General features: G+C 36.6%; 1 protein-coding gene across 1 annotated transcript in view; it reads left to right on the top strand.

Annotated features, from left to right (window-relative positions):
• Window positions 1–4,502: 4,502 nt before the first annotated feature.
• Window positions 4,503–17,229, top strand: part of EYS (eyes shut homolog (Drosophila)) — a gene marked incomplete at its 3' end in the record, with an annotated part of 56,836 nt that continues 44,109 nt past the window's right edge. Inside the window, exons 1-2 of the mRNA XM_009704332.1 lie at window positions 4,503–5,253; window positions 7,398–7,511. Coding sequence (XP_009702634.1) covers window positions 4,503–5,253; window positions 7,398–7,511 — 865 coding nt within the window. The remainder of the gene's footprint in view (window positions 5,254–7,397; window positions 7,512–17,229) is intronic.

Genomic DNA, 17,229 nt, shown 5'->3' with positions numbered 1-17,229 from the left:
CCTTTGTACCAGCCTCATCAAACTCTTTCATAACGAGTATAAAGACATATAATTTATTTTTTCTAAATATCTCCCTGAATGTTCCTTTTGTACCCAGAATGTGTGTTGGTCATGGAGGCTCTCTGTTAGGCTTTCTATTACTGCTGTCTTTCTAGAGATTTGTTGTTGGCTTTGATACTGTCACTTCCCCTTCAAATTCTTTTCTTCCCTCTAGTGTTTTTATATGAATCTATGTTTTCACATTCAACCTACCAGTCTCTGTGATGTTTTCATTTCACTTATTTATAGACAATTGCAGATTCTAAGGTCTGCTTCTTCCTTTCCTTCCCACACCCTCCAGTTTAGCCACAGCAGCTCCCTTTTATTTATTTTCAAGCCCAGATTAATGGTAGACATGTTTTCTCTGTCTCCAGTGCATTATCCTTAAATAGTCTGTGCTTTTCCTATGAGCATTTACCTTTGTTGCCCTCCTTTAAGCCTCCTTCTAAAAAATTAACTGCATTAATAATTTCTCTTTTAGAAACTGAGGACAACTGTGGACATGTCTTTTTACTTTTGTTCCTTCTGCAAGCATTTTGAATCTAAGTACATGATGGCCACTATTAGAGAGACACTCTTCAATTCTGAATCACAACATAAAAATAACTAGAATCACGGCAAAGGTTGCTTTGCCTTTTGTGTTTTCTAACCTACTGCTCTGTGAAACGATCACTGATCCTACGTAAAAAATTAATCTTTAATCTTTAATTATGCTGTGTTGAGCTATTTGCCCAAAGTATGTGACAGCTTTAATCTCCCATTACATATAAAAATACATGTTTATTTTCCTGTATCTACAGCCTCTCTGACCTCAGCAGATCACAGTCATGGTTACAGTCATAGTCAGGGGTTTCATAATGATCTTAGAAAGAAAACTACAATAAAGACAACAGATGAAAAGAATGACCTTATTTTTTTTTTATTTAGGTGAAACCATGGCATTTGAAATAAGACATATTTTTTCTAGCATCTGTTTTGCCTCTGTGACTCCTTGGACTGCCTTTTTGGCAGATTTCTAGTCCTTACACTTGTTTGTGTGCACGTTGAGCACAAAAAACTGTGAGTGAAGTAAGAGAGAGCTGTGTGGAGAGTAACAGGCACAGAGGACTGGGTTGGAGTAGCAGGGCTGTAGTGATATCAGGCCATGAACCACCTTCTCCTCCTCATGGACAGTTCCTGAGGGCTCAGTTGCATGAAGACCAATAATGATTTTTGTGAAGACAGAGTATCAACTGTTATAATACTACTGACTACTTATTTTAAAATAGTTCAGAAATTTTAGCCCATATGAATATTTTGATAAAGTACATTTACTTTACCAGTATAAATGAAGCCTGTATATGATACCAGAACTATGCATAATTGCATGAATGAAGAGCAAAATATAAGTGGGCAAGAATTCTGCATTAAACATGCAATAGCTTTCTTTTTGAAGTGTCTAAAAAGAAAAATAACCTTTTTTAAACGTCTATTTTAGTAACCCCTGAGAAAATGTCATTATGAAAAAGGTACGTAAAGACGGGTTGCTGAATGTAGGATTTCTAAATATACAGTAATATAGAGCATAGACTTTTACACCTGATAATAGTGACAGATGTAATAGCAGCCATAATGGATATAATAGTTCAACACTGCTACCTTAAAAGAAAAAATGCTAAATGATCCAAACTACACATTTGATAGCACATTATTTAATGATATCATTGAACACCATGAGATTGTGAAGATAATGGAATAGTCTCAAAATAGAAAGACTATGAGTATTGTAACAAGGCTAGTAGTTTTCTTGCAGATCCATGTACTTTCTTTTCTTCTGTGGGGAGTTAACTCCCAAGGATGGAAATACAGAGACAGAGGAATTAGAAATTAGCCTAGTTGCGTGGCTGTGAAGTTAAGTGGTTGGAGTACTTCAACTCTTTGAAGGTAGAATTGGGATTCAGTAATTGAAATAAAATAAAAACTATTCTGAGAGGAGGATCAAAATCTAGTTTCTACGCCTTCTGAGTTTAATATTCTAAGCATCAATTCCACTGTTATTACTACTAGTTAGTCATAGTCCACACCTTTCTAGTATCTGCAAAGGCAGTGACAGTGCTGATCCCTCTGCTGCACAAGGGTCATTGGGACAGGTTCACATGCACAGCAATTTACTAATAGGACATAGCTAAATTTTAGATGTGTTCATCCCAATTTAGGTGACAATTGGAGAAAATGAATACCACCTTTTGATACTATCCTATAATTTTCAACAACGCACTGAGTCATTTAATATTCTCCAGCTCAAGGTTTCCACAAACAGTATCTTTCCTGTCCTACTTTGATCTTTCAGCATGGTTCAAAGTATGCTTCAAAATATTTTTGAAGTACATGGGGGAAGAGGAAGACATTTAACTAAATGATGTAATTAAAGCAGTATCAGAATCATAGAATCATAGAATCATACAATCTTGGAACGCTTTGGTTGGAAGGGACCTTAAAGACCATCCAGTTCAAAGCCCCCTGCCATGGGCAGGGACACGTTCCACCAGACCAGGTTGCTCAAAGCCTCATCCAGCTTGGCCTTGAACACTTCCAGGGATGGGGCAGCTACAACTTCCCTGGGCAACCTGTGCCAGTGCCTCACCACCCTCACCGAGAAGAATTTCTTCCTAATATCTCATCTAAATCTTCCCTTTTTCATTTTAAAGTCATTGCCCCTTGTCCTATCGCTATATGCCCTTGTAAAATGTCCCTTCCCAACTTTCTTGTAGACCCTGGAAGGCTTTCTTTAGGTCCTGGAAGGCTGCTCTAAGGTCTCCCTGGAGCCTTCTCTTCTCCAGGCTGAACAACCCCAACTCTCTCAGCCTGTCCTCACAGGAGAGGTGCTCCAGTCCTCTCATCATCTTTGTAGTTTCCTCTGGACTCACTCCAACAGGTCCATGCCCTTCTTGTGCTGAGGACCGCAGAGCTGAAGGCAGTACTCCGGGGGGGGTCTCTCACCAGAGCGGAATAAAGAGGCAGAACCCCCTCCCTCGACCTGCTGGTCACTCTGCTTTGGATGCAGCCCAGGACACGGTTGGCTTTCTGGGCTGCCAGCGCACATTGCTGGGTCAAGTTGAGCTTCTCATCAACCAACAGCCCCAAGTCCTTCTCCTCAGGGCTGCTGAACATAATTCATGTCCACTTTAGAGGTAGACCAGGTGTATGTAGGTGTAGAAATATACATAACTACATGTCATTCCACATGCAGTATAAAAATGAAAACATTGTATACAAATTTCAAAATACAAATGCTATTGTTTATTTTTATTAAATGGTTTCCCTTGTAAGATATAGTTTATTCTTTACAATAATTTTCTCATTTGTAAATGTCAAGTTTAGAGGCCACTATCTTAAAGCATAAGGTAAATATAATGAGAAAAAAAAAGCCATTATAGAACTAAAAGAGAGAAAAAAACGTTCTATTTAAGGCAAATTAAACTATTACTAACACAAAGCTACAGACAATTTCTAAGGTACTAAACATTATATTGTGTTTTTATCATTTTCAGTATGACAAGAACAAGCTTTATAATCTTATTTTGGTTTTCTTTCTGTTCTGAAATCACTCCATGCAATAAAAACTGCCAGATATATTGAAGGGCCAAAAAAGGCTTTTCTATAAATTAAATAGTCCTGGAGGACTCTGTAGTCTGCTGGCTTTGACTGTGATACATCAAAAACCTCTAGAATATGATTAAGGACCTTTGGTTTCCAGATATATACTTTGAAAACTAGGATTTAATTAAGTGTTTTGCTGAGTGTATGTGAACATAAAAGAGTTGAGGTTGTGCTTGTATGTTTTCTTCATTGAAGCCATAATTCACAGGCCTATATCGTCAGAATATCTGCTTTTATCATAAACTAATGATAAATCATTATCAGGAAAACATCTATGATTAAAGCTCATGACTAGAGCTTAGATGATCCAGTTTACTTCTTAGTTTTGCCACAGATGTCTTGTCTTAACTTGGTTATCAGTTTTTGTCAACAGAAGGAAGGAACGTGCTTTTAAGCTCATTCTTTTCCATACACAAGTATAGTGAAATGTATTAAAGTAAAATCAAACCTTTGGCAGGAAGGGAAATAGGAAAAATCTGACTTTAGTTACAGTGGTGTAGTTCTGATCAGTGAATTGGACTTATTCCAGTTTCATATCAGTGTAATTAGATGTAGACCTTGATTTGTTGTATATTGTCTATTTTTGTAATGAGGCTTTGATATTCAACTGTATTTGCTATGAATACAGAAATATTTTTCTGTATATATATTCTATATATTTAGTATGACTACAGAAATATCTGTTAATACAGAATTATTTTTCTCCATTTGAACTCCTAGGCTGCCACAGAAAATATAGATGAACCTTAAGGAGCAAGCATTCTGAAGTTATCCTCAGTAATGAAGCAGGTGTGAAAGACAAGTCCCATTTGCCAGGTGAAACAATGACTACAAAATCAGCAGTTTGCTTGTTGGCATGCTTTCTTGAACTCTGTGTTGTAAATGGGCAGGTAATATGTCAGAGGCAAATGACCGCAGAATGGCGAGTGGAACCAAAACCTAGTGTAATAAAATGGACACCAAGGGAAAACGTCTGCTCAGATTTTTACACCGAATGCTGGAATATGAATAAAAGTATTACTGGGGAAATCTCAGAACAGAATCTCAGTATCTCTCAGATATGCCCCTTACAGCTTCAGTTAGGTGATAGTCTCTTCATCTCCTCTGAGCCATCCTTTCAGTCCTATGGAATGAATTTGGTAAATGTCTCCAAGGAAGAATTTATTAACTGCCCTAAAGCTGGTTTTCTCCAAGAGCAGTTGATTTTTGTTTGCCAGATAAGAGGACTACACCAAGTTGACCCTAACTGGCTTGGTGTTGGAACTCACTACTTTGCAGAACTTCATAAGAGAGGCCCACCATTGTGTAACATGGGCCTTCGTCTAAACATAACCGTGAAGCAGCAGTTTTGCCAACAGTCTCCAAATGCACCATTGTGCTCTGGGCATGGAAGATGTCTAAGCCATGTTTGGGAAAAAGCATATAATTGCCATTGTTTCTCACAATATTCTGGAAGATTCTGCCAGAAGTTTGATATGTGCTCCACTAAACCTTGCCACAACAATGCAACCTGCACTGAGAAATCAGAACTTTCTGGAGATTCTTATGAATGCACGTGTCCTCCAAAATTTTCAGGTATTTCTTTTCCCCTCTAGGTATAAATGTTACATAGATAATACACTTTCTTTTCTGGATAATACAACTGTGAGAATATCATTATCAAGGTTTTTGTGTAGTTTGACTGTCCATTGCCACTACCACACCTGCACAGAGTCTCTTTTACGTGTAGTTACTTACAGGAGACTGTGCAGTCATTTGAAGACAGTTTGGACTTGCTTACATTCATGTATGCACTGTGGGGAAAAACAAATTTAGTACTTACCGTGCTTCTTTCCCACTTAAGCACAAGACTTAGGTAAGAACTTACAGAAGTAACAAATTTTTTTGTTTGTTTGTTCAGCAGTTCAAGTTCTTACATTAAATAACATAAATCAATTGGAGTAACCTCCCCAAAAAATAGTTAACCAAACTGCTGAAAAATAGCAAATAGTTTCGTTGAAATGAACATTTCATTCAACCTGCCACAAACCCTCCCTTTTAATTTAAAAGGTTTTTAAACTACATTAGAGAAATTTTATAAATCAAAATTTGTTTTTAATTGAAAAGTCAAATATTTAATTAGAAGAGCAAGCAAAACAAAATGCTTACTCTTTTCTTCAAGATTGTTTTGTACTGTAAAGTTCCTTTTAAAAGGAGTTTGCTAAACATACTGTTACCACCAAATTAAATATTTCACAAATGAAAAAAATTCAGTAGTTCTATCTAGAAAATATTGCAGTACTTACCCAAACCCACTGGAGAAACTGAATCTGGGTTTGGGATTAGATTACCAGGGAGTATGGCATTATTAGACACTTTCTTACCTAACCTTTACCTCCATTTCATGGAGGAAGAAAAGGGGATGAAGGAAATTATGGGTATATTGCTCCTACATTCAGACCAATGGAGTTCAGGCATCCTTTAGAAAGTACAAGAAATATTCATTCACATCATGTAAAGGATTGTTGTAGCTCTTTCTGTACTTGTGGAGCAGAATTCTAGCAATGTTCCTTTGATGGACTGCACTTTGTGCTCTTGCAATACCGATGCTATGCTATGAAACACAGCTGATGAGTCAGGAACGAGTGAGGTTCATAGAACACAGAAAGGAAGGTTATGTTGCATAAAGTTTGCTGTAATTTATCTTTAATTGCTTTTCAAACTGCATAATGATTTGGTTACTAATGCATTTGCAAATAGAAGATTATGCAGGTATGAAAAAGTCGATGTTATGAGAAAAGTATTTTTATAATTATTCAAAGTTTAGTAAAATACTGGAAAATATTGATGGCATGCAGTATATTTTCTATTTCTTTTACGCTTTCTGGGGGCTGTGCAAAATGTTTCGAAAATAATAACATCAAAAACTGTCTGGTACTACTTTAATTCAAATTAATGAAGAGATTTTCAGGCAATTCTGTTAAAAGCAATCATCATGCTTAATGTCATCAACAAGCAATGCTTAAGATATTCTGTTAGCGTATATGGGAGAGTGTTGGCTAATGCCATAACTTTGTACTGGCAATACTGGTCCAGTAATTAAGCTGTAGGTAAACAAGAACAACTAGTAGATTAAACCACCATATATTATGGACGTGGCTACACAAGAGTAAGGGAGACAAAAAATGCCTCCCATAATACAAAATCTATTAGAAATTTGAAAAGTTGTTGAAGTGTGAATAATGTCATAGCAACAATTCAAGTAGCAAGCATAATTATACAGTATTTAGACCCATATGCTGTAATAGCATAAACAATTTGTAATTGGAATTGTAATTTCCAGAAAGCTGCATATTAAGAAAAATTCAGTCAAATTGGACTCCACATGAGAACATCTTTTGTTCACAATGCTGGAAGAAACTGTAAGCTAGATTCATGTCAAAAAGAAACAAATACTGCAGTATTAATAGCATTTCTGTATTTTAAGCTACACGTGAATTTGTAACTATATGGTAGATGAGGTTGAGCACAGCAGCTCATATTACATCAGCTGAATATCTGCCTTGCTTTAGCACTTCAGTAATTATGGTGAAAACTAGCAATGAACATTAGCACAAATGCCTATCTATCCATCCACCTATCTATTAAATATAATATTTTATTTTATATGTAAGTTTGATGTTTCAGGAAAAAAAAAATATTTACTAAAGTTCAATGTTCCTATTATCCCTTTTAAATAGGTAAAAATTGTTCAGAAATAGCTGGGCAGTGCCAGCCACATACGTGTTTCAATGGTAACTGCAGCAATGTTACTCCAAACACTTTTCTTTGTGAATGTGACAAGGGCTTTACAGGTAAGTAACACCTTTGTTTCCTGCCTTATAATAATCATTTCCCATGTTATAATAATGGTGTGAACTTTTGCTTCATTAAAATAATTAATTTAGATTGTTATTGTGCAGTTTGCAATTCCCTCAGATTTTTTTTAAAATAGGTTTTGTAAAATAAAAAAATCAGACTTCCCTGTGACTATTCTAAAATACTCGGGTACTAAACTAAAAACGTATAAATTATAGAGGCTTTTCATAATTGGATCCCATCCATGAGCACCTTTGTCCTCTTGGCACTATGACAAAGGAAGACATAATCACGAACTCACTGGTTCTCAAATACAGAGTTTGCAAGAATAGGATCAGAAACTCTTGCTGGATGATTTAGAATGGTCATGACACCTGTATTCATAATTTCAGCATCCTCTTAATAGATGTGCTAGAAAAATATGATGGAAATAGTTTAAAGGGTCAATAATATCATGATTTAGTGGTGTGTCTTGATTAAAAAAAAAGTCTCAGAAGCTAATTGGTTTACTTATGATATATTGGGCAAATAAGATGCTTTCATGAGAAAAGCTTGAATCAGAAAATGTATCTAAAGCCATCTTATTGTAAACACTTTTTCTTGGGGGTCAGGATAGCAGCCAAACTTAGAACACTATTCATTCTTGTACTTCACAGCAGAGATTTACTGTGTTGGTGTAAGAGAAGTAGCAATGCTCAGAAGAACATTCTTTAAGAATAAGCTAAGTATAAAGCTAGCACTTGAATGTCCAAGGACAGTAAAACTTTTTAAAATGTCTCTTGGAAGCATTAATTATCCCTGACAATCACAGAATATAAACAAATCATTACACTGAGATGCAGAGTTAAAAGAAAAACAAAACAAAAAAGAACAAAAAAAGCATAAGGGAGTTAGAAGGATCCAAGAGCCAATCTTTATTTTCATAGTGAAAGACTGAACATGCTTGTTGACATTTTAGTTAAGTCTGTGTAGAACTATATTTTTAAAAATGGGATAGACATGTCTAAGTGTAAATTCAGAGTAAATCTGTTTTATATTACTTTCCTTTTCCTCCTTTTCCTTCACTGTAGAGGGCATCATGGTCAGCATCATTCTCAGAAAACTGAAAAAATCCCTTTTTTTCAAAGGAGGAAAGTCCATTAGTAAAATTTTCTAGAACTAGCTTTCCCCCCCATGCATGTCTATATCTTTTTAGAACACTTATTCTTGTCCCTTTCACCCAAATGGTGTGAGTATATTGCTTTTGAAATTTTCCGCACAAAAATCTTTCATATCCTTGCAATTCTGACCTAATGAGGGAGAGGAGGGGAAGAGACAGGAGGAACACCCTTGCAAATATAGTAAAGCCAAACCCCTAAAGACATTAAAATAGTTCAATACATCTGATTCTAGGGGATGGCAGCAGTCATTGCAATCTACTCTCCAGGTAGCTGGTAAGGATTGCAAAGGAGAAAAGGAGACTGAGTATGAATTAGCTCCCTTTTTATTCTCCAGTTAGCTAAAAGAAAATGGAGAATCCTACTCATGTTTCTAAGCATAATAAGAATCATGGGAGGAGAAGGCAGACTTTCAGGAATTTACTTCTTTTTTCCTGCTCTGATATAAATTGCCTCAGGTCCTGATGTAACAGGAAAGTATGTAGTACATCAGCATGCGTTGCAACAGGACGGATTGACTAACATGCAGGGTAATTTTGCAATTCTTTTCTGACCAAATGTGGTTGTTTTAAGGCTACATTTCTTCTTGGGATCCTGTGTGAAAGCATTTACTAGCACTAAGGCAATTTCAAGAATAGTACCTAAAAAAACCAACCCATGTGAAAACATACATTTTTCTATTGTTATTCCATCGTGGCTGTATTGTGTTCTCAGACAAGATGAGTTGTGTAATTATGAATGCTGTATCTTGGATGCTATTCTCAGTGTGTGAAGGTGGCAGCAAATTGAAAACATTCAACTGTTTTGATATTGGACTTGTGCACAGAAAACACAAACATAATACCAAGACTGTGCAAATGGTGTTTAAGATTTTACAATCTTTGATATCCCTATTTTCCAAAACAAGGTAGGACACTGGCAGCAACTAGATCACGTGATCAGAATGAATTACAGTTACTATAAATTGATGAGATGTAAATAAAATTATTTTATATTTATAATTACAATTATTATTTTTAAGTATTTATTCAAAATAAGTAAAGATTGCTTTGTCCAATTTGGTGTGTTCACAATGATAGAATGGATCTATTAGACTAGCAATGTATATGTTCATATCAGTTATAAATTTTTACTTTTAATTGTTTAGTTCATTCACTGAGCTCTCAAAACTTTCTTTACTCTTTCCTAAAAGAACATTTTTAATATGACTTAATAATAAACACCCAACTTTACACATGCCATTATTCTTATAATGGAATACTCCAATTCATACCAGAATTTGCACCCTTAGACTTATTAAGGAATGTTTAGAGGAAGGGGATCTGAGTGAAACAAGGACTGGGTGACTATAGGGAGGAAGGAGGTATAAAATAAGCTGGTAGTGTGTGAGCAGTCACTGGTCAGTATACTTGTCTGACTGAGCCCTGCACCTGTAGTCTATCCATTCTTCTTATTAAATCCTTTCTTAACTCTCCTTCCTTGTAACTTCACTCTCACCCCATCTGTGAGTGCTGTAAGGTCTAGATGTCAGAAACTGGAAAGATAGAAGTGACTGAACTTGGGGTCTGCAGTTGGAGTTAGACCACTGGTGATAGTGGTCCTAATGTCTGTGGTGCCAGTACCTGGAGGGAATGAGGATCTCAGCGGCAGCAGCTGAAGGGAGACCACAGAGTGTGGGAGTGTGTGTCTGCGGCGAGTGAATTTAGTGCCAGGGGCTGGCGGCAGACCCTGGGTGATGGCAGGTCCCGTGCCTGGTGCCAGCTGAAGCAGGTGAGAGTCCCAGCAAGTGGAGAGCGGACCACGAGTGACAGGGCCTGTGTGCCTGGGCACGAGCCACTGGGAAGACCAGAATGTTTATGTTTTCCCCTAACTTGGTGCGTGTGTGCACGTGCATTGTATGTGCATTTGTAATTTATTAGCAGACTTCACACTGGACTATCCAGTGAGTAGCAGGTCTGGGATGTGGGCATCAATATTAGATGAGCTGAGGCCCCACGCTACTATTCTAGGGGTCCATGACTGTGTCCGTCCTTCTGAAGCAGAGAGTAAAGGGCTGTATGTTTTCACTAGTGAGCCTCAATCCCAATCAGTCAGAGAGGAGGACTGGGATTTGTCTATTTGTACGTATGTTTTATGTGAATTCTGGTAATGTTATATGTGGGTGTTGTTAAAGGCAGTGCCCTGTCTGTGGGCAGTCTATGTAGCTGGCTGTTAGTGTCCTCTGCATGTGTACATCTCTGGCATACGTTTGTCTGGTTGAGCCTGCAAACAGGAAAGCAACAGCTGCATCCGTTGGCCTAAGACAGAGGGACTCCCAGGTCGCTGGGTGCACTGGGCTGAGCTCCAGCAGCTGGGAAGGAAGGTCCTCAGGCCCCAGAGTCCACCAGAGGAGATGCCTTTTATACACCCCCTAATGAGGAGAATGTCTCAGAAATTCTGATGGATGTCATGGTCTTGTTCTGAAGATGCACAGAAAATTAATGTGACTCATTCACAACCTACAGGAAACAGCAATATCTTAACTACCTCTGTAATGGTGCTTAGCCTAGACAGTGATTGGTGAATTAAAAGCAGTAGTTTTCCATTTGAATATGTTTTGTTGAATCTGAGGAGCTTTTTACTCCTTAGGTGGGAAGACGGGAGGTAAGAAAAGTGATTGAAAACTAACCCTCTGTAGAACGCTTGAAATTATTGGTTTTTTTCACATGTTCCTGTAAGGGAGACCTACATTTCCTGCCTTCCCCAATGGCCCAGTTAGCCTCTTTACAGGCCATAATGAGTTCCCTCCTCACTTGTGGGACGGGAGATACTATAAGAATGAGGTGGTTTTGCTTGGAGCCACTTTGCTAGAGCTTCTGTCATCCAGGTGCTTTAGTTTAAAATGGTCTGTTTGCTTAATCAGTGAATTACAGCCAGGGTACTCTGAAAAAGGTTGTAACTGTAAAAAGACTTCGCTATATATATATATATATATGGAGAGAACAATTTATTGTTTGTACAATTAGTGTTTTAAGAGCCTAATAGTTCAATTTGTCTAATACCAACACTCATAGCCCAAATTAATACCCAAAGCCTTATTAATAATACCCCTAAAAATACTATATAAAACCGCCTTCCTACTATCTGTTTTTTACTTTGGTATTATACTCAGCTTTCCAGTGCTCCTCTTAGTCCCAAGAGCAATACATCAATCTCGCTCAAGCAGGGAGAGCAAGACTTGAAGAAAGTCATCAGCATCCTGAGGTCTTCGTTGGAAGGAGTGTGCCATTCATGCTGGAAGTTTCTCCTCTATCAGTCAAGGGTCCTACTTTTACATGTTTTCGTATCATTCTCTGCTTCCTTTCCCCAGGCTGCCAGCTGAACCCCCCCCATTCACACCCAGGGCTGTGGTTTGTCAGGCAGGGACCAGGGGTGCATGGCGGTGTTACCCTCTCTGTCACCCCCTCGAGAGCTGAAGCTGGAGCAGGGGAGGCAGCGGGCACTGGGCCCAAGAGCAGGAGTTAAAACAAATCAGACAAGTCCTGAACCCTTGCACTGTCGGGTCAGCCCAAAGGTCAGCCTGGAGAGATGCTCTTGCTACGGAATTGGTTTTTCAGTGTTTATCTAAGAGGCAGGGATGATAGCAACAGCGACTCGGGAATGGGGAAGAGAAGAGGGCAATTAGAGATTACATTTTTCCAGACTATTTTAATCTCATTTCTGATTTGTTTTGTTGTTGGTTTGGTTTTGGTTTGTTTGTTGTTTTTTTTTTAAACGGACTGATTATGGCTTAATAAAACAGTTTGTCAAGGATGACAGTTTCCTCAGAGAAAGCTGTAGATTACAGGGATTATGATCGTTAGTTGTAAAAACATCCTGTGAAAAACACCCTGATCACTGCTCAATGTGACTAGAATGAGGAAAGTATGGTCAAGTTTTTGGTCATTTTTATGAATGGCATTGAAATGGTTGTAGTTCTTTTAGTGTTAGGGAAGAAAATGTATATTGTATTTGGGGTTTTAATGAAGTTATGATGATTTCTTTTAATCACACCACTTCATGTATATTTCATGCTTGTTTCAAAAGTACTGTAAAATTTGTGACAGCGTGTCCAGAATAAGAGTTTGCATCTCTCCCATGATTCAAGTATCACAAAAATATTTATTTTCTATTACAAAATACTTTCTGTAAGAGAATTCCAGCTGATTTTTTTTTCTTTGCCCTTTCCACAGCTTATATTTAACCTACTTTTAAACAATTTAAAGTAGAAATTTCAAAGTTAGAGTTCTAGTCTTCCTTAGCGTCCTTTGTTAGATTTAACCTCTGTCATAAAGTACCATTTGGTAGACACTTTGTTCCACTGTACTTTCACTATGGTCCACAGGCAGTACTTGTCCTCACTTTCTGTGTATCCAAGTGAAGCAAATTAATGACAGATGAAAATGATCTGATCATTAAGAGACTCAGCTCTTCTCCAGGCTACATACTTATTCTATGCCAGAGACCATAATACCTGTCAGTCACATAGGGTTCAGATTTGAAAATAAAAATGTGAAGCCCATCTCCCTGTTCTCTGATCCAGCTACTATACATGCTTCTTTAGTAATTGTTTTAAATTCAGAGTCGGCGAGTTCATAACATTTCATTCACATCATACTTGATTTGGGTACCTTCATTAAGACTATGTTTTCTAGAGGTGTGTGTTTACAGACAGCGATGCAGGGAACAGAGGCCTTGAAGAGACTACTTCAGGAATGAAGGAATATTAGTTTGAGAGTTAAGGTAAATGCCCTTAAGTTAGGTGATGAAGACATGTGACAGGACTTTTCATATGTCTTTTGATGCTAAAGTAGTTTAGGCAGTTGTCACTTGACTACTAGATAACACTAGTACAAGTAGCTATAATTTGCTCGTACAAACATGATACAGATCAATCTATTTTAGCTAGTAATAAAGATATATACACAACAAAGATTTGTCAGAACTACACCAAATGACATGGATTAGTTTGTCTGACCTAGTAGATTCAAGTTTTCTTAAATGTACTCTCCTGGCATGATTTCATTACACACTTCAGTAGTTTGTTTTTCAAAACTTCCTATGAGTTTTGATAAACTTCCTGCATCACACAACTTTTTTTTCTTTTACTAATAGAAAAACATTGCTGATTTATAAATGATTTTCATATTTGTTGAGTATATAAACTCAGCTATAAATATACTCAATCAATATAATGACTGAATATATCTCTGATAGTACTTTACAATAAACAAGTATAATTACTCTTGGACAACACCAGACATGTATGCTCCTTGTAGTTTACTGTTAATTACTAAATAGAGTAGCTTCAAATGTTGAGCAGCTCAGCAATTCTTTTAAAGGAGTTAGCTAACTTGCACTCAAGTTTCCTCATTATTAACGTTATGCCAAGGCAAATTCCAGTGACCTTTACCAAGGTTAAATATAAATCAAGACCCTGGAGAGTAAATTGTACATTTCACTGACACTCTAATCCAATATGTCAACTACTAAGTCTTTAACAAAATGAATTGTAAAAAATTATTTAAAAAATGGGGAAGATTACTGACCATGAGATGAATAACAATACTTAGTTCTGCAGTAAAAAGTGGAAATTGCCTTATTATAAGAGAAATAAGACTGTCAGCTCTAAAATAACTTGGAAATACATGGTAATCTGCAAACATTCATGGGTGCTGTACAGATTTTAAGTGTATTTCTTACAAGATGCCTTGGGGATGTATGCTTGAGCTGTGATGAAAACAGTTTGGCTGATCAAATTCAGGGCAGAATAGTTAAAGATGACTCAATTCAGGAAACGTTTTTTTCCTTGTCTTTTCAGTTTTGCAAAAGCATATTGTTTGTCAATATTGGCAGCAGTGTTATTTTAAAAATTTGGATGAAAAAAAGTTTATTTATAATTTTCAGTTTGTATTTAATTATCTGGGCTTGTAAAAAGATTTTACCCTGACATCATGACTCGAAACTTTATTTTCTAAATTTTTACAAATAAAATTCTCCCTACAAAATAAGAAAAAAGCATTGATTTAATAGCTGCTTTATTTTAAAGCAAAAAAAAATGGTTAACTTATTTTTTATTATTGCCTCAAAATTCATTAAAAGCCAAGATCCAACCATACTTAGTTACATATGTTAGTGTTCATAGAACATATCAGCCTGTACAAGATACTTTTTATGGAGGCAGATATATGACCACCCCTGTTATTTATAATACCTGATGTGACAGTTTGGTTCAGGATAAAGTAAATTCCTGGTATCTTTTTTTTTTTATTCTGCAAATGAATAATTTTCTGATATATTCTTCTTCAGGGAAGGGATTTTTTCCCTACAACATTATTAATATCGTACTCCTCAATGAATTTCTAACTGAATAAATTTTTTGATTACTTCTAGAAAATTAAATCTATTTATTTTTAAATAAGTGACTATGGTTTGGTTTTTGTGTGTGTGTGTGGTTGGAGAAGCAATGTAACTCTCACTAAATCTTAACTAAATTAAATCACCAAAACAATTGCATTATACACTTTAAATGAGTGAGTTTGTTGTGAGATTACAGAGCTTCCACTATATTAAGTAATATAGTTCTTTATTCTAACCCATGAGCTCCCTTTGTTTCCCTACTATTTTACCATCCTGTGCAGAAATGAGGTGATAGAATACAACAGGTATTATCAGGCTGCAAATCAGACTAAATCCTTCCCATCTCCTTACAGACAGAAAATCTCTTCACTCTTTGGGTACCTGTCCTTCACTAGAGATGTTCACTAGTAATTCTTAAATTACTTTCTATTACTGGAAATTCTGTTGGTTTTTAAATTATTTTTTACAGTTCTTCAAGGAAAACAAAATAATGCCTGCACACGGCCTTGCAAAATGTAGTAGAAAAAATTTTATATTTATAGATGATATCAGATAAGAAATACTGATAGCACAGAATGTGGCAGCTTTTCTCCTCCTTACACACCTCAGATAGTTTATGTTTGAAAAAGGATGATATGTCATCCTCTAACAGCATCTGGGAGAAGACACACTTGGGTCAGGAGACTGAACAACTCAAGACCCAAGACACTGATGTCAAATGCTCCTGCGTGTTCCCAGTTTATATGACACCAGCTGCCGTAGTCTTAACCTGAGTGTTTAACTTAACCGTGGCATTCCTCTACAGGCTAAAAATCTTATTTCCTCAGAGCAATTTCCTCATAGCAATTGGTCTTAACCTAGATCTTACCTCTGATTATAAGAGGTTTCTTTAGCTTACATGTATTTTCTTGTGTCATAGACACAAGAAACTTACCTAATAGTCATAAAGGTACTAATGAAAATAAGAACGTTGTTGTCATGCTTGCTTTCTTCTTAAATACTGTATTTAAAATATCTAGAATTTTAAAAGGAAATAAGCTTTCATTTCCACCTTTTCTACATTGCAATGTGCATGATTACCATCATTAAAAAACCCTCTCCATGGTTTGCATTTTCATGTTTTTTGTTCAAGTGTCTGCGTACAAGTATTATATTATTCTGACATTACTGCAACTGTGGCTGAAATCGTACATAGTTATATTTATGATTTTATAGAAGTTTGAATATTTAATAGTTCACTTTTAAAAGATAAAAATATTGGAAAAGGAAATATAATCTTCAAAATATTTTCATTCTAAGAATCTCTTGTAATGTCAAATTAACCATTTCACTTTATAAGAATGTGTATGCTCTGTGCAAAGTCATACAAAATTCTCCGTAATAGCCTAAAATGTATTTTTAGCTAAAAGCATTTTTAGGATTATAGGTCTGAATTTTCAGTTTCAGTTTCCCAGTTGTAAATCACATTATACAGAAAAATCCCCCCAAACCTTTATATGCAGAACTACAAAAGATATTTTTTATCGAGTATCTGTAATCCCCTCTGCTTCAAGGGTAGTAAATTTAAAATGGCAATAATGACAAATGAGATATAATTTGCCCTCAAATACAAGTTTTCTTATATTAGCCCATCCTCGTTAGAGACATCAGAACCATGGACACATCAGTCCGAGAGTACAGGTGCGGAGCAGAAGGGTCAGGTTTATCTGCTATTCAGCAACTTCCTCCCTCTCTGCCAGGCCTAAGATGACTGGTGATCATGAATAGCTTACAGCTGGTACTGTTGGCAGCCGGAATCACTGGGAAGGAAATGGATCATTATAGGCTTGTAAACCTAGGGAAAATGCAGGTTCGTGTCATGCCACATGTCTAAAAGTTTCCAGTAAGTGAAGACTAGTAGGAAATTAAGTATGGAGTAACTGATCAGGAAAGAGATGAAAATCCATGTTCAGTACTGACTTACAAGATATAGAATCATAGAATCATAGAATTATTATGGTTGGAAGAGATCTCAAAGATCATCAAGTCCGACTGTATACCTGATGCCACCATGCCCGCTAAACCATGTCTTGAAGTGCCACATCTAAACGTTTTTTGAACACCTCCAGGGATGGTGACTCCACCACCTCCCTGGGGAGCCCGTTCCAATACCTAACGACTCTAACAGTGAAGAAGTTCT

This window comes from Cariama cristata, unplaced genomic scaffold (genome assembly GCF_000690535.1).
Source record: "Cariama cristata isolate BGI_N322 unplaced genomic scaffold, ASM69053v1 scaffold8997, whole genome shotgun sequence".
NCBI classification, from domain to species: Eukaryota; Metazoa; Chordata; class Aves; order Cariamiformes; family Cariamidae; genus Cariama; species Cariama cristata.
The sequence above is the reverse complement of the archived record's forward strand: the minus strand, read 5'-3'. Positions and strand labels throughout refer to the sequence as shown.